At 35.5% G+C, this 18,122-nt stretch overlaps 4 protein-coding genes across 4 annotated transcripts; 2 read left to right on the top strand and 2 right to left on the bottom strand.

Annotated features, from left to right (window-relative positions):
• Positions 1-1,011: 1,011 nt before the first annotated feature.
• Positions 1,012-1,897, bottom strand: LOC148766619 (uncharacterized). Its single transcript, XM_088826677.1, has one exon. It carries the CDS (start codon positions 1,852-1,854, stop codon positions 1,471-1,473), a length of 384 nt encoding a protein of 127 aa, XP_088682803.1. The 5' UTR covers positions 1,855-1,897; the 3' UTR covers positions 1,012-1,470.
• A 2,206-nt stretch (positions 1,898-4,103) lies between these two features.
• Positions 4,104-6,609, top strand: LOC105967519 (putative inactive purple acid phosphatase 9). Its single transcript, XM_012992115.2, has 2 exons — positions 4,104-4,998; positions 5,099-6,609. The coding sequence occupies exons 1-2, from the start codon at positions 4,300-4,302 to the stop codon at positions 6,350-6,352; spliced, it is 1,953 nt and encodes a 650-aa protein (XP_012847569.2). The 5' UTR covers positions 4,104-4,299; the 3' UTR covers positions 6,353-6,609.
• Positions 6,610-6,820: 211 nt separating this feature from the next.
• SNAP30 (soluble N-ethylmaleimide-sensitive factor adaptor protein 30) lies at positions 6,821-9,214 on the bottom strand. Its single transcript, XM_012992119.2, has 6 exons — positions 9,062-9,214; positions 8,103-8,567; positions 7,630-7,723; positions 7,395-7,516; positions 7,198-7,295; positions 6,821-7,110 (listed from the first exon to the last, which is right to left on the bottom strand). The coding sequence occupies exons 2-6, from the start codon at positions 8,535-8,537 to the stop codon at positions 7,014-7,016; spliced, it is 846 nt and encodes a 281-aa protein (XP_012847573.1). The 5' UTR covers positions 8,538-8,567; positions 9,062-9,214; the 3' UTR covers positions 6,821-7,013.
• Positions 9,215-11,708: 2,494 nt separating this feature from the next.
• LOC105967434 (alpha-1,4 glucan phosphorylase L-2 isozyme, chloroplastic/amyloplastic-like) lies at positions 11,709-16,771 on the top strand. The gene is made up of 15 exons (XM_088826732.1): positions 11,709-12,096; positions 12,401-12,633; positions 12,733-12,834; positions 12,908-13,084; positions 13,181-13,462; positions 13,550-13,821; positions 13,896-14,013; positions 14,091-14,516; positions 14,630-14,782; positions 14,884-15,012; positions 15,154-15,390; positions 15,506-15,582; positions 15,771-15,957; positions 16,043-16,243; positions 16,414-16,771. Exons 1-15 carry the CDS (start codon positions 11,904-11,906, stop codon positions 16,528-16,530), a joined length of 2,904 nt encoding a protein of 967 aa, XP_088682858.1. The 5' UTR covers positions 11,709-11,903; the 3' UTR covers positions 16,531-16,771.
• Positions 16,772-18,122: the final 1,351 nt, after the last annotated feature.

Here is an 18,122-nt window from a genome sequence, read left to right as displayed (position 1 = left end):
GTATTGATATTGATATTGGTATTGGTACTGATATTGGTTTAATATTGATATTAGTATTAGTATTGATTTTTGTATTAATATTAGTATTAGTATAGTATTAATAATAATATTTGTATTAGTATTAATATTAATATGAGTATTTGTATTAGAAGTAGCATGGAGTATTATACGTCGCAATATGAAGAATTAAGAGTATAGGTGGCATAAAGATATCATCAATTTGGAATAGACGACTAATATTACTTGCGATAATGTCTACTAGGAATTTTCAGTGAATATGAATTTACATCATGAAAATTGTATATTGTGATTCAAATACACATTTGTTGTTTTTATTATATATATAATTATTTACTGTGTTAGTTTATTTGCCCTTTATGCAAATTTTATTGTCTACTCCACTAAATTTGTTTTTTTAGAATCGAGGTGATTTAGTACAAATTGTATTTATTTTTACACCTTTAAGTGATTATGTTTCAGTAATGTGTATCACTGATTGCATTTGAACAATGAAAAATGTGTTTGTTACTCGCAAAGAGATCGGAGATGTCAATGGATGTGTTGTAAAACACTACTTTGATAATTAAGTTTTGTTAAGGATCCGAGTGTATTGAACGAGATAGTTGTACCATTTGGATCAGATAATATATATCTTATTTTATATATCACAATTTTCATTTTTTATATTTTCTTTTATCATTTATTTTGTTTATATTGGTACTTAAATAAAATGGAATTGACATAGTTTTAAATTTTTTAGATGATATCGTATTATATATCAACTATTGACTATTCAAAGTTTTCGTTCGATTACTTTATCTAAAATATATTTTTATTTTTTATATCACCCCATCATTGCAGTAACATCCTTTTCATTCATAAATGTGTTTGATTTATCTCATCGGCGTGTTTTAGTCATTAAAAAATTGTACTTAGAATTGATCCCCGTGCATCGCACGGGTGAGTTACTAGTTCACTTGAAAAATAAAATAAAAATAAAATGAACAAATATAGGCTAATTAAATTTGAAATTGATTGAATCAGGTACAGTTAAACAAACCCAACATGAAATTAAAACCGAATTAACTAGAATTATTCATCATTCTATATTACTAACTACACTATATAGGAACTAGATGAGTTTGGCTATTTCCAGGTTTGTTTTTGCTGCTTCCACTCCATCTTGCAAATCCAAAAACAAGCTTGGAAATAGCCAATTTGCTGCAAATTCATTTACAAAAAAAAAAAACAGAAAAAAAAAGAAAAAGAAAAACAGAAAGCAACAAAAGAAGAACAGTGTCTTTATGCATACTGCCATGCTGAAACTCTGACTCTGATTCTGAAAGCTGACTCTAAATCTTGTGATCTTAGAGAGAGAAGTTCACACACAGACGAACGATTTTTTTGTTTTAGTCAAATCTCGGATTAATGAAAAGAAAAAAAAACAAATTGAAGTTTTAGGGTTTTTGATCAATTATGAAGGGGGTTGGGGCCGGAGGGTACTAATCTTTTCTCAACGCCGTATCTTGGATCAATCTCGTCGGGCGGGGGCGGCGGCGGCGGAGGGAATGGTGGACCGCAGTGGCGGAGTTTTTGGAGGTGGAGACGAATGGCCGGCGGCAGTTGGGCGGCGGAGATTGGGTGGCAGGAATTGTGGCGCCGCCCCACGCGCATCATCGTCATCATGTTGTTGTTGTTGTTGTGCCGGGATTGGGAAATGGGTGACGGGGTCGGGGTGGCGGCGGCGGCGGTGGATGCGGCGAGTATAAAGAGAAGAAACGGTATGGTGATCGATACGAGAATATTTCTGTGGTGATATGAGAAGCTTGAAAACAGAGAACTTCTCATTTTCATGTTCTTCTCTTTTAGAGAGAGAGAGAGTTAGAGAGAGATAGAGAGAGAGGATATATGTTTATGGTTTATTAGTGTTATAAAGGTTATATATATATATATGTGTGTGTATTGGTGATAGTGGTTACAGTTTACAAACTGAACTGCACCCGTTATATATTTGATACTATGATTAATAGTTTTCTTTTTCTTTCTTTTAAGGGTCCCAGAACCACTTTACCGCTCGTACTCTGTCCAAGAACCACTTTATACCCTCGTACTTTTAATTTTGTCGATTTACTCCCTTGTGCTTGTACAATTTCCCAATACAACTCTCTTCGTCAACTTTTTTCGATTTTGACTATGACGCCATTTGGTCAAGAGTCAAAATATTGACGTAAATATTGATTTTTTTTTATTTTGACTCTCGAGATTAGAAAAAAGAAAGTTTCACACATTCATATATTTTTTTCTTTACACTGGGTGGAATCGATCAATTTTTGGGTCTTGATTTTTACTAAGTTAGGGGTTCAATTTGGGGATATCTTGGAAGGGGAAGTGGTGGGAGAAGAAGAAATGACAATATTGACGGATGAGAAACGACGCGTTATAGGCAGTGGCAATTTTGTAATTTACAGAGTTGACCAAACGGCGTCAGAGTCAAAATTGACAAAAGGTGAAGGAAATGGTTGTATTGGAAAATTGTACAAGTACAAGGGGGTAAATCGATGAAATTGAGAGTACAAGGGGGTAAATCGATGAAATTGAGAGTACGAGGGGATAAAGTGTTTCTCAGGTAGAGTACGAGGGGGTAAAGTGGAATTTACCCTTCTTTTAATAGTGCATCAAATTAAACTTAAAAAAAAAATATTTATTTGGTAAATCACGGTCAGCTCTGAACGTAAGGTTGAATTACGAAAAAATCTCTCTTCTTATGGTAATTACAACCACATTTCTCAACTATGAATATTCTCACAAGTCTACTCTTATGAAGGCAATTTCAACATAATCTTCTAGATTCCGTAGAATATTTTGTATTTTTTACTTGTTTTGTGCGAAAATGTCAATTTCAACATAATCTTCTAGATTTCGTGGAATTTTTTGTATTTTGTACTTGTTTTGTGCAAAAAATGTTGTTTATGATGCACCACAATCTTGATATTTACAAGCCAAGAGATACATCTTATGATCATCTTGTTTTAAAATATGGAGCTTAAATGGGGTCGAACGGGTGCAAATCGGAGAATATTCTACATAATCTAGAAGATTCCACTAAATTTGACACCGCGAAGATAGACGTATAAGAAGATTCATAGATCCAAAGACGAGGGGCTTTTTCTTAATTGATCTTACCTATAGCCTATAGGAGTGCTTATTTATTTGTAGTTGGAAAGTCCACGGATAGTTGACCGACCCACACTTTGTGACTTGTGTACTGCAACAGCGCGTCAACTTACATTTGTTTTTATTGTCTTTTGTAAATATTTGCAAATAATATAAAATAAAATAAAATAATGTATTATCGTAAATATATACACGAGTTATGTAATAAATCCACATATATTGTAGAGTAGGGACATAATTCTAGTCCCTGCATTAACCTTGAATCATGCCAATCATCCCATAATAACAAATAGCCATAATAAATATGTGATAATTGATATCATTTCCAATAGGGCTTAAAATAAAAATTACGAAAAAATAAACTAAAAAATCCAATATTCAATTTGGACACGACAATTATCATTATATTGAAGAAGCCCATAATCTCGAACCACAACACTTTGAGCCCAATTCAAGGGGGCCATATGGTATGAGAACTTATTTTAAAAAAAGTTAGTCTTATTTTTAAAATTAATTTTATAATATTTCAAAAATGAATTATGAGTTAATTTTTTTGAACAGAAAAAGCTTCTAAACCCATAATTCAAACAACTTATTAACTAGTTTTTACTAATTATAAGATTTTAAATAAAAGTTGGGTGGTTGTATTTTATTGCAAAACAAAAATCTTAAAAGCTCACGGGCAACTTATTTTTTTATATATATATTTTTAAAAAAAGTTCAATATTCTGTAAGAGTATATAAGTTCTTAAACATCTTATAAGCTTAGGTTTAACGTATTATCATCAAAACAAACTTTTAAGTTGTATTTATATGATAGAATTTAATGACCAACAATTTTTAATCATAATAATATATTAATCCTTAAATTTGTTTTGACAAATTCTTACCTAATGGAATTTAATCTCAAATTAAAAATAATATTTTAATTTTAAAAGAATAAGTGACAAAGACACAAGTATTAAAAAAGAAAATAATAAATAAAATAGAACCAATAATTAATTTTATATTATTTGCTTTCTGATCCAACCAATCCTCAATAATCAATATCCAGCCCCTGTTATTATTTCATCTCTTCAGATCCAAAAGAAAAAAATCTTGATCAAGAAATTCAAATAAAAAATCATGATCCAATTAAAGCTAATTCTTCTTCTACCGATTCTCTGTCATCTCCTTTTTCAATTCACCTGCTCGTCGGAAATCTCCGTTTCCGTCAGCTCCAGATCCATACCCAAGTCCGGCGACCCAATCACCGTCAAATGGTCCGGCATTGATTCCCCATCGGAGCTCGATTGGCTCGGTATTTATTCACCCGCAAATTCTACTCACCAGAATTTCATAGGTTACATTTTCCTTTCGTCCTCGCCCGAATGGCGATCCGGGTCGGGTTCAGTCACCATCCCCTTAATCAACCTCCGATCCGATTACCAGTTCCGGGTCTTCCACTGGACCGAGTCCGAAATCAACCCGAAGAAGCAAGACCACGATCACAACCCCATACCGGGGACCAAACACCTGCTGGCGCGATCCGAAACCGTCCGGTTCGAACCGGGTCGGGGCCCGGATCAGGTTCACCTGGCGTCGACGGGTAAGGACGGGGAGATGCGGGTCATGTTCGTGACCCACGATGGGAAGGAGAGTTTCGTGAAATACGGGTTGACCCGAGGTAAAACGGGTAGGGTTTCGAACACCCGTGTGTCGAGGTACGAGAGGGAGGATATGTGCGACGCGCCGGCGAACTCCAGCATCGGGTGGAGGGATCCGGGGTTTATACACGACGGCGTGATGGTTGATTTAGAAGATGGAAAGAGGTATTATTATCAGGTAATAATAAAAAAAATCATTTCTTTCTCTCACTACTATTTCCAATTTTCAACAATCATGAACTTGCAATTTTTTGTTAATTACAAACAAAAATTGGCAGGTGGGCAGTGATTCTGGGGGTTGGAGCACAATTTACAGCTTCGTCTCGCAAATTAGGGATTCAACTGAAACGACAGCGTTCTTGCTTGGAGACATGGGCACATACACGCCGTACTCGACTTTCGTGCGCATACAAGAAGAGAGCATCGCCACCGTTAAATGGATAAGCAGAGACATCGAAGCTATAGGCGAAAAGCCCGCTTTGATCTCGCACGTCGGAGACATAAGCTACGCCCGAGGCTATTCTTGGTTGTGGGACAACTTCTTCAATCAAATCGAACCCATTGCATCCAAAGTACCCTACCATGTCTGCATAGGCAACCATGAATACGATTGGCCAGCTCAGCCGTGGAAGCCCGATTGGTCTTATTCGATCTACGGGAAAGATGGTGGAGGAGAGTGTGGGGTACCTTACAGCCTCCGATTCAACATGCCCGGAAACTCGTTGGAACCCACCGGAACAAGATCACCCCCCACTAGGAATCTTTACTATTCGTTCGATATGGGTGTGGTCCACTTCGTCTATTTCTCCACAGAAACCAACTTTCTTTCGGGGAGTAAACAGTACGAATTCTTGAAAAACGACTTATCATCGGTCGACAGAAACAAGACGCCTTATGTCGTTGTGCATGGCCACAGGCCGATGTACACAACCAGTTATGAAACGAGAGATGCCCCTTTTAGAGAGAGATTGCTGGCTAATTTAGAACCTCTTTTTGTGGAGAACAATGTTACGGTGGCTTTGTGGGGGCACGTGCATAGGTACGAGCGGTTTTGTCCGCTTAATAACTTCACCTGTGGAAGCTCAGGTTTTCCCGTGCATATGGTGATTGGGATGGCGGGGCAAGATTGGCAGCCTATATGGCAGCCCAGGCAGGACCACCTCGAAGATCCGATTTTTCCTCAGCCCGTTCGATCTTTATACCGTGGTGGTGAGTTTGGGTATGTTAGGCTTGAGGCGAATAGGGAGAGACTTACGTTGTCTTATGTGGGGAACCATGATGGACAGGTGCATGATGTGGTGGAGATTTTGGCGTCGGGGCAAGTCTTTAATGGCCGTGCTAATATGATCGTTGCTGGTGGTGGTGGTGGTGGTGGCGGTGATGGCGGTGTTGTAATTTCGTGGTATGTTAAGGTTGCTAGTATACTGGTTCTTGGCGCTTTTCTCGGGTATGTTGTAGGGTTCGTTTCGCGTTCGAGAAGGGATGCTGCTTCGGAGGCGAAATGGACTGCTGTGAAGAGTGAGGATATTTGAATTTCGTCGAGTGCTGTAAGAATTTCTTCTTGTTTGTAAATCGGTTTTTAGATTGATGCAGTAAGGTACGGCTAAAATGCTTTATATCCGTTTTCTTGTTCCGAGCTTTCTGCTGTAGTACGAGTCGATTCGAGGCTTTCGCACGGGGCTATAATTGAGTGTGCACCGTTGATGGTTGCCCTATTATAGTGTGTAGAATAATATTAAATACTATACTTTTTGTTGATTTTTTTTTAATTTATATTTTTTTGTTGGAATTAGAAGTAACATACTACAATAATTAGTTATACTGCAAGCATCCTTATTTTCAGTGTATTTAATTGTTAAAAAATAAATACTATTTAATTAAACACTATTTATTAAACCAAACTTGGCATCAAGATTCAAGAATTCACTTGTAGATAAGCAAGAATTGCTATTTCACAAGTAATTTGCAGGTTATGTTCAAGAACAAGTTAGTTCACTTGCTGGTAAGAAAACTCTCATAAATTCTTTTATAATGGAAATAAACAAATCAAAATTAAATTTACAACTTGCCTAAACTATTTTCCCAAGAAATGGCTACAGAAACAAGAATATTCAAAAGGGTAAAAAAAATAATGAATTACAAATATAAGCTGATATTTAATATTTAGCTTTCTCTAGTCTATATATAATATAACTATCCAATCAATTTACGTGCACGTTGGTTGGCTCCTTTCACTCGAGAATTTAGTTCGTCGACATCTTCTTGAAGGTCATCAAGAGCCTTGTTCTGCCTGTACAATCATTATCCACCTTTTCTTTGTTATATATTTATTTAAAAAACTAGAAAATTAATCCGTAAGACGAGTAGTAGTTGTAACCTGTCGAGTTCAGATCCCATGCCAACAGCCATGCCCTTCAATTCACCTAATATATCTCCAAGGTCCGATAGTGCATCGTCTTGTTTTGCCTTCTCCAACTAATATTAACATAACATCAACGCCAACAAATTAAAAAAAAAAAAAAGTCAACAAAATCGAATATTCACTCTTCGTAAAGTCAACGAAGATGTACGTACCTCAACTTTCTGCAGAGCGTTTGTCGGTTCGGGAGGAGGTGTTTTAGAGCCTTTGTGTGCTGGAGCTAAACCTAACTTCTCTCTCTGCTCTGCTGAACTTCTCTTTCCTGTAGTATTATCATCTGTAGAACAAACAAACTAATCGTCAATTATATATATGCGCTAATAATCACACGATTAATGCAGCCAACGAGTTCGATTAACGAATAGGGGAAGATTGTCGAGAAAAAAAAACCTTTGGAAGTTTTCGGGCCTGTAATGTTCTTCGTCTTCTTAGGCTTCCACGGCATAGAAAACATGCCTCCGAGATTATTCAATAATTTCTCGCCCTGCAAGAGAAAATCATTTAAAACCATCGTCTCCTCGAAAGGAGTTTATTGCATTTAGCACCCTGTGTTATACTGATATTGCTAAAAACTCCCCGTGTGAGAAATATTATAGCAAACGCCCCCCCCCTACGATGCATTTCTTTTAACTCACAACCCCCTAAATGGTGAGTTTTTGGGGGGTAGTTTGCTAATATTTTTATAACGCAAAGAGGGTGCTAAATGCAATAAACCCGAAATGAATCTTGAAATAGTTGTACAACACACTTTCTAGCAAAACATTGCATTTCATGCGTTAGAGAGGGAAAAAAAATATCAACTAACTGCATCGGAATTAAAAAAAAGAACGACAATGTCGATTAAGTAAGTGAAACTGTTAGACCTTGCTGAGGTCACGGTCCATGTCAGCAGCCATGACATGCGTACGGTGGATCTGCTCTCCCTGCTGGTGCAGAGTGTCGAGTGTCTTGGTGGCGTCTTCTCTAATATCTTCGGCAATTCTCAAGCAATTGTTGACCGACTTAGTCGTCTGCTCGGCCTGGTCAACTGCGTAGCCCTCCAATTCTTGAACGGACATACTTTCTAGATCTTTCTTCTTGTGCTTGTTCCTCAAAGAAGATGCCGGCCCTCTTCCGAAAAAGTCGTCATCGGAATCGTCCGGAATGATAAGTGCCGGTTCGGAAGAAGTTCTTCTTGCAGGTGTAATCGTTGTGCTCTTCTTGGCGCCTGATTCTTCGTCGGAATCGAAAGGGTTTGTCGCGTCCACTGATTGCTGCCGGGGCGGTTTCTCTGCGGGCGATTTCTTAAAGCCGAACATTTTTTTTTGCTGCCAATCGGTATGTTCTACCTAAAATGAAATTGCTCATCTTAGAAACTCCTCAAATCCTAAATGACTAACATCTTGAAAGATAATTAAGAGATTTATGATCTCTCTCTCTCTCTCTCTCTCTCTCTCTCTCTCTCTCTCTCTCTCTCACACACACACACACACACACACACCACAAAGCATAAAATTCCCTCTAATTGAATAAAGTACACATATTGTTAACATAAACATATGCATACATATACAAGACATAAGGAATCAAACAAAACCAAAAAAAAAAAAGGATATTTTTTTTTTGATTTTAGGGCTTCTCGCCATCAATCGACTCGATTTAAGAAATCAATTGGGTTCGAAACATGAATAATCATAAATCAATTCAAAATCATCAAAATCGATGATAAAAACCCATGCAATTAATCACCTGATCAGGCCTAAATGATTTCAACCGGCACAAGAAAACAACAGAATCATTCTCAGGAAAACAAATAGAGAAAAAAAAAAAAAAAAAAACAAACCTTTTGAAGTAAAACGGAATGAATTTTCAGGATGATCAGATTCCGTAACGTATTATGAAAAGATGCCCAACAGATAGATGAGAAAATGCCCGACAGAAAAAAAAAATTAGAGATGCCGAGGAAAAACAGGGGGGCCAATTTTCTCGACCGTTGTCGCTGAGGATCTTTCGCGGGTTTTTTTTATCATCTAGAAAACATATGGGCTTTGATTTGGGCTTTTTGTACATCGCAAGTATATATTTTCCTAATTGCATGTCACCCCTATAAATTTCTAATTTTTGCACTTTACCCTCTACAAATTAAAAAAAAAAAAAGTGAATGCGCCCCCTTCAGAATATTAGTTTTGTTTCACATTGCCCCGATAACAATATTTCGATTGATTATTTATCGGAATTGTGTGTCTCTGTTGCACATTGTCCCTTTAAATATTATTTTTATTGCATGTTGCCCGTTATTTTTATTGCATGATGTCCATAGAAAATTATTTTTTAGGGCAAAGTGCAACCTAAACAATACTTTGAGGGGACGTTATCCCTTATTTAAACTTTTAAGGGGGAAAATGCAAAAATAGAAAATTTATAGGGAGTGAAGTGTATTTTGTCCTTTATAAAATTTAGATCCCAATTATTTGACAAAAAATATTTATATTGTCTATTAAATATCTTCAAAATTCCATGCATAAAATATTTAATTAATCAACAATTTCCCTTTATAATTACAAAGGTATTCATTTGTTGTATGATAAGAAAAATTGGTACAAACATTTGGAAGAAATTCAGAAATTAAATTTGATTAATATATGTAATTAACAATCAATAAATAGTATAATGAAAACGAGATATTTGAAGACCAATTTATTCCTTGGGGGCATTTAGTGGTAGTGAATGAAAAGACAAACGTGCCCTTGTAACGAACGACTGCACTTGAGAGAAAAAGGAACAAGAAAAAGGTTGGTGACAACTAATTTTGAGTCCCACTCTTTTTGTATTGTTCTTGTTTGCACTCTCTTTGCTGTAGTTTTTTGTTTCCACATTTTGGTGATATTCTCTACAAATATCTATATAGCATGATATAGATTAGATATTACTATATATATATATATATATATATATATATATATATATATATATATATATATATATATATATATATATATATATATATATATATATATATATATATGTTGATGTGCATACATGCAAAATGTTATAAATCTACACACACACAATTAAATATAAACTTTTAAAATTATGCGAGTAAAACATGGAACAAATCGAACTGAAACGAGGCGGAACAATTTAAAAAAAAACATAAGTAAAGTTTTAAATAAAGTGCTATCAACTAATATTTTTTCAAAACATACATTATATCATGGTAGTTAAACTCACGAGATATCGCGATATTTATCGCGATACGGTACGGTCCCAATTAAAACGATACAACTCGCACTCTGTATCGGCTATATTTAAATATCGGTAAATATCGCGAGATATCGTATCGTATCGCCATATCACGATACGGTACGATATTTACGATATTAGTCAAAATATTTAAAAAACAAAAAAAAAAAAACAAAAGATTCACAATTTCAGGACTGAAAATCGGATTTCAAAATAACCCTTCAAATTCACAATCCTATTCCACCTTTCTCTCTTCAATTTCTTCAAAAACTATTACCTTATGGCAACCCTAACTCAATTTTCATAGATTCTTGTTATTTTTTTGCGATTCAAGTGCGAGTTTGACTGAGTTTTGCGTAATTTGAACGGAATCGCGATTTAAAAGCACTTTTTCGTCCTTTTTGTCCTCAATTAGCCTTGGGTTTGTAGTGATGGGTTTGCTTAATTGAGGTTGGTTACTTGATTTGTGGTGATTGATTCAATTTTCACCTTATTTGAGGTGTTTGTGCGATTTTCAGAATTGATTGAAGAGATTAATGAACACGAGGATGAAGACAATCGTTTGACATTGGTTGATGAAGAAGATTTAAGTGACATTGATCTTGAAGATTATGAGTTAGTTCTTTAGAAATGAGGAATTCAAATTTGAACTTTGTTAATGTTATTTTAAGAGCAACTATGATTTTTTTTTTTCCTATTTTATAATGCAATGTTGAAATTTGAAACTTTTTTACTTTAAAATATTAAATTTTACATATTTATAGTATTTCTATTATGTAAATATATATATTTTATTATTTTTAATAGTTGGTTAAATATCATGCGATACGAGTAAAAAATCAAGATCTTGTGACAAATTGTTGTGGAGATATTATCAAAATTCAAACAACAAAAAATAAAATAAAATAACATTATGGGCAAATTGCACATCACCCCCTGCAAATTTCTAATTTTTGCACTTAACCCCTCAAAATTTTTAAAAGTGAATGTCCCCCTTCAAAATATTATTCTTGTAACATATTGCCCCGATAGCAAAATTCCGATGGATTATTCATCGGAATTGAGGATTTTTGTTGCACGTTGCCCCTTAAAAACATTACATTTTTGCACAATACCCCTTTAAAATGTTATTTTTATTGCACAATGTCCTCTAAAAATAGGCCAATGGCGGAAAGTACAATCAATATAAAAATTCGAAGGGGGATATCCATTTTTATAAGTTTTGGGGGGGAAAATGCGCAAAATAGAAATTTATGGGGGCAAAGTGCATTTAATCCTAAAACAATAGATAAAATAATAAAGAATAAAAATATCTTTTCCAGTGGTGTGAAACCAACCAACCAAATTTCCCTTCCCCCTCGAGCAGCCGCGCTTTTACAGCTTCATCAACTTCTTCAATCTTTGATCAACCCTGAAAACGAAGGTCGATTCACAGAGAATTAATGGAGGTTTCAGCACTGTGTAATTCACACACAGTGAGCTCCGCCACCAGCATTGCTCTGTTAACTAACCACCGCAAATGGGAGTTCTCATTCAACAAACAAACGCCGTCGTTTCGTTCCCGCAGCTCCTTCTTCATCATCAAAAACGTAGCCAGTAAGAAACAGACCCAGAAACAACAACAACAAGAACAAGGTTAATTTAATTTTCTACAGCAACCCTAAATTTTAAAAATCCTGTCTTGAAATTGCATTTTGCACCCTGTTTTCTCTGCTCCATACCTGATAATTCCCCACAAATTTCAAATTTCCCCCAATTTTCGAGATGCTATTTATATATATATATATATATATATATATATATATATATATATATATATATATATATATATATATATATATATGTGTGTGTGTGTGTGTGTGTGTGTGTGTGTGTGATTATTACTGCCACTAACTGTGTTGAAAGATTGAATGAAATGAAACCCTTGTGATTTTCATAGGGGGTGCATTGGATGCACTGAAGCCAGACTCTGCATCGATTGCGTCGAGTATAAAGTACCACGCGGAGTTCACTCCATCGTTCTCTCCCGAGCTTTTCGAGCTTCCGAAAGCGTACTACGCCACCGCCCAAAGCGTTCGCGACGTGCTCGTTGCGAACTGGAACACCACGTACGATCACTACGAAAAGGTCGACGTAAAGCAGGCCTACTATCTATCCATGGAATTTCTCCAGGTTCGATATATATGTATATGTATATGTATATATATTTCCATCTTTATCAAAAAAATCAATATTGTTCTTGATTTTCAATTTAATTTTATGTGTCGATAGGGTAGAGCATTGTTGAACGCGATCGGTAATTTGGAGCTCAAAGGGCCTTACGCGGAGGCGCTCAAGAAGTTGGGACACGATTTAGAAGATGTAGCTAAACAGGTGAGAAGGGGTTTTTGGTAAGTTTTCGACGAAGTGTAGTCGAATGTTATCAACCGTTAATGTGTTTTTGTAGGAACCGGATGCAGCGCTCGGTAATGGTGGATTAGGGCGGCTTGCTTCTTGCTTTCTCGACTCAATGGCTACACTTAATTACCCAGCTTGGGGTTATGGACTTAGATACAGATATGGTTTATTTAAGCAGCTTATTACCAAAGATGGTCAAGAAGAAGTTGCTGAAAATTGGCTCGAGGTACGAAAATATCTTCGCTATATTTTCTCAACGGTTTTTTTTTTTTTTTTTTTTTTTTTTTTTCCGCGTAATTAAATTCTTAAATATTTGGACTAGATGGGAAATCCGTGGGAAATAATACGAAACGATATTTCCTATCCCATTAAATTCTACGGAGAAGTCGTCGAAAGTAGTTCCGGTAACGGAAAGAAAGAATGGATTGGAGGAGAAAACATAGTTGCTGTTGCCTATGATGTTCCGATACCAGGTTACAAAACCAAAACCACCATCAACTTGAGGCTGTGGTCAACAAAAGTCAACTCAGAAGTTTTCGACTTGCGTGCTTTTAATAACGGAGATCATCCAAAAGCGTACGAGGCCATGAAAAGGGCCGAAAAGGTATGTCTGAAAATTAAAGTCCCTTTTTTTTCAGACAGTCCGATATTTCCGAAAAATATGACCGCTTTGTTTCTTTTTCCGGAACAGATTTGCTATATTTTATACCCAGGCGACGAGTCGTACGAAGGGAAAACACTTCGACTGAAGCAACAATACACACTATGCTCAGCTTCTTTACAGGATATTGTATCGAGATTTGAGAGGAGATGTGGCGAATTGGTAAATTGGGAGAATTTTCCGGAAAAAGTTGCTGTGCAAATGAACGATACTCACCCGACTCTGTGTATACCTGAGTTGATTAGAATATTAGTGGATGTGAAGGGGTTGAGTTGGAACGAAGCATGGGCTATCACTCAAAGGTATAAAATGTGTCAATCACTTGTGATTTTGTTCGTTCTTAAATCTTACTGTCGGTTTGTTGTAATATATATAGAACTGTGGCGTACACTAACCATACGGTTCTTCCTGAGGCTTTGGAGAAATGGAGTTTGGATCTTCTTCAAGAACTTCTTCCTCGACATGTTGAGATTATAAGACTGATTGACGAAGAGGTATTTCGCTTTCTTGACTTTGCTCGAAAAAACAAGTCACATATTTGTGGGTTTTTTTTTTTTAATTTTAAATGCAGCTTGTGAGTACAATTGTCGAAGAGTATGGTACAGAGGATCTGGATTTGCTGAAGGAAAAGCTGAACGAAATGCGGATTTTGGACAATATCGAACTACCTTGTGCTGTCTTAGATTTACTTGTTAAGTCACACGAAATCCCTGTCGAGAATTCTGTCCAAACAGAAGAAGAAGATTCCGAATCTGATGAAGTGGCACAAGTCAGTGGCAAAGAAGAAGAAGAGAAATCTACCGACGAAGATAAGGAAATTGAAGTTCCAAAGGTGAGCCCCATTGATATAGTCAAGTCAGCGTTTGAACCCGATCCAAAACAACCGAAGTTAGTACGCATGGCGAATTTGTGCGTAGTTGGAGGACATGCTGTAAACGGGGTCGCAGAAATCCATAGCGAAATCGTTAAAGAAGAAGTCTTTAATGCATTTTACAAGGTAATTAATTAATTAACATAGGACTCGTATTTCTTTCTTGCTTGCTAGAATAACGATATATCTTCAGCTGACTTGGAATTTTTTATATTTTTTTTTATATTTTTAAAATGTAGTTATGGCCGGAGAAATTTCAGAATAAAACTAACGGTGTCACACCGAGAAGATGGCTCGGGTTTTGCAATCCAGAGCTCAGTAACATCATAACCAAGTGGACCGGATCGGAAGATTGGCTGATAAACACCGAAAAGTTAGCGGAGTTGAGAAAGGTAAGATAAAGTAGTAGGTTTTTTTTTTTAAAGAAGTCGTAGGGGGGCCACGGCCCCCACTCCCGGTAACGGTTAATTCATTTCTTGAAATGCTTATATAGTTTGCCGATAGCGAAGAGCTACATTCCGAATGGAAGGAGGCGAAAATGAACAAGAAATTGAAACTCGTTTCTTTTCTCAAGGAGAAAACTGGATACATTGTCACCCCAGACGCAATGTTCGACGTGCAGGTTATAATTTTGCTCTATATTTTTTTTAATTCACAAAATTTATCGTCTAATAAATAACGTTGTGTGTATATATATATATATATATATATATATATATATATATATATATATATATATATATATATGGTGGTAATATTCTAGATAAAGCGCATCCACGAGTACAAGAGACAGCTGTTGAATATACTGGGAATCGTTTATCGATACAAGAAGATGAAGGAAATGAGCGCTGAGGAGAGAAAATCTAAATTTGTTCCGAGAGTTTGCATATTCGGAGGGAAAGCATTTGCTACTTACGTACAAGCTAAGAGGATCGTGAAATTTATTACCGATGTGGGGGCCACGGTAAATCATGATCCTGAGATAGGTGACCTTCTCAAGGTATACACAAACATACATACATATATTATTCTCTAGTCTTACAAATTAAGATACATGGTAACATTAAAATTTATTAAGTGATTAACCATTTTGTTTTGTTCTGTTTTTTTTGTAGGTCATCTTCGTACCGGATTACAATGTAAGTGTTGCCGAAGTTCTTATTCCTGCCACTGAGCTGTCTCAACATATCAGGTACTTCACCTAAACCATATACATACATACATACATACATATATATATATATATATATATATATATATATATATATATATATATATATATATATATATATATATATATATATATATATATAAGTACATCTACTTACAGCCCTAACCTCTCTCTCTCTCTCTCTCTCTCTCTCTCTCTCTCTCACATAGCACGGCCGGAATGGAGGCAAGTGGAACAAGCAATATGAAATTTGCAATGAATGGGAGCTTACTTATAGGAACATTAGACGGTGCCAATGTTGAAATAAGGGAAGAAGTTGGAGAAGACAACTTCTTTCTCTTCGGTGCTCGTGCGGACGAAATTGCCGGCCTTCGTAAAGAAAGAGCTGAGGGAAAGGTATTTTACGAGACGTAAAAATTCAATAAATCCCATATTAAACAAATATATGCATACTTGTAGTATATGTGTGCATGGTGTGCAGTTTGTGGCGGATCCTAGATTCGAAGAGGTGAAAGAGTTCGTTAAAAGCGGTGTATTCGGACCCTACAACTACGACGAAATGATGGGCTCTTTAGAAGGAAATGAAGGCTATGGCCGAGCGGATTATTTCCTAGTTGGCAAAGATTTTCCGAGTTATCTCGATTGTCAAGAAAAAGTTGACCAGGCTTATAGAGATCAAAAGGTGCGTTTTTTTTCTTGCCTGCTGTGAATTCCCTACTTTTCCATGTGTTTTGATCTATGCATACAAGATAACCTTGCAAAATCGAAAACGAGTGTATATATAGAAATGTTTGTTATTACATTGTGATTTTATCTTACACTGAAAAAAGTTGTTATATTTTGGATATGCAGAATTGGACCAAGATGTCGATATTGAACACGGCTGGTTCGTCAAAGTTTAGTAGTGACCGTACGATCCATCAGTATGCGAGAGAAATATGGTCGATCGAGCCCGTCTTGTTACCATGAAATAGAAAAACAATTTAGAAACACACTTTTTAAAGTTACAATCGATCTCCACAAAGATTGCTTAATTAAGCCAATTTTTTTTAGTACGATTATTGATGTGGCTAATATAGCTATAGAGTTCTTTCCTTGAGTGTATTTTCGTGTTCGTTCTTTCGTTGCAAATTTGTACGACTATATATAGTGAAGTATACTTGACCACGGTTCATTTATGTAACAACTACAAATCCGCGGCTGTCGCAAATTATCGATCGAGATTAACTGATCGTTGTGAGCTATTAGTTAACCGACCGTTCGATCGTTTAAATTTAATTATTGATAATAAATAAAGGAATAATAAATAAAGGAATACACCTTTTTAGTTGTGGTCCATCTTATGATAATATTGAAATCCACAAAACATAGTGAAATGACCACTTAAAGTTTGCATGATTATTGAAAGTGCACTCAATTTAGGGCAAAATATTGCAAGGTTCATGCATGGGTTTTCTTCATTTTCTTGATTCCAATCATTAGTGAGTAACATTTTATAAATTTTGTGTAATCAAAGAAAATTATCTAATTCCACGTGGACTGGAAATTTCTTTTATTTACAATTTCCCATTTAACTTTGATTTTTTTTTTTAAATATTGAAAATTTTATTTGGGCATTGTTATACTATTAATGAAACAAGATTGATGCGGTCAACAATAAGTTAACTCGAATCACTTCAAGATAATTCTCGAACTTGCAATAAATATCCAAGAACCGAAATAATTCTTCGATAATCTTCTTCAGTTGGGAGAAACGAGGTGTTTCATGCGTAAAAAAAACACACGTTAGGGCATAGGATGCAAAAACCATCCGATACTTAAGCCAGTCCACGTCCGAGAGAAAAATATGTAGAGAATATAGGCAAGGTTGTAAAAAGCGGTAATCGGGTCCGAGTCGGTCAGGCACCGATTCACGATTAATCGGTAATAAATCGGAAATAAATCGGTTTTTAAAATTTAATATAATATATATCTCTAGATATTATTTATAAATACTCGAAACATATATAAAAAGATATTTAAACATAGTTATATCTACATCATGTATATATTCTTAATAACATAATAAAAGTTTAATAATTATAAGATCATAATACATAAATATCCTTATAAAATATAAATAAAAAAAACAATTTTTTTGAATTTACATTTATTCTTGAACATTTCTGGCATACATCATTAGTTCTTTAATAACAATTAATATAAACAAAATAAGGCATAAAATCATATTTTCTTTTATTAAAATCCCAACTTTTATTTTGATTATAAGAAGAAAAAAAAAAAAAACCAATTTTGACCGATTTTTGCCACCGAGTTTGACCCGCCTTAAAGCTTTGACCGCCTCAGACCGCCTAAAACCGCCTCACAGACAAAAAACCGATTTTTCAAACCTTTACACTAAAATCGTAAAGATTTCGGACCGTCTCCACCTCGGAGACCGATTAATCGGCCGCCTCGGCCGATTTTTTAGAACACTGAATATAGGCAAAATGTTCTGCAGTAAAATGATAATTCATTAAACCTCTGCAATTTTATCAAAATTATCTTATCACTTAATTTTA

The sequence above is a fragment of the Erythranthe guttata genome, chromosome 12, assembly GCF_056151865.1.
Source record: "Erythranthe guttata isolate IM_541 chromosome 12, IM_541, whole genome shotgun sequence".
Classification (NCBI taxonomy): Eukaryota; Viridiplantae; Streptophyta; class Magnoliopsida; order Lamiales; family Phrymaceae; genus Erythranthe; species Erythranthe guttata.
Note: the sequence above shows the minus strand (reverse complement) of the source record. Positions and strands in the feature narration are given on the sequence as shown.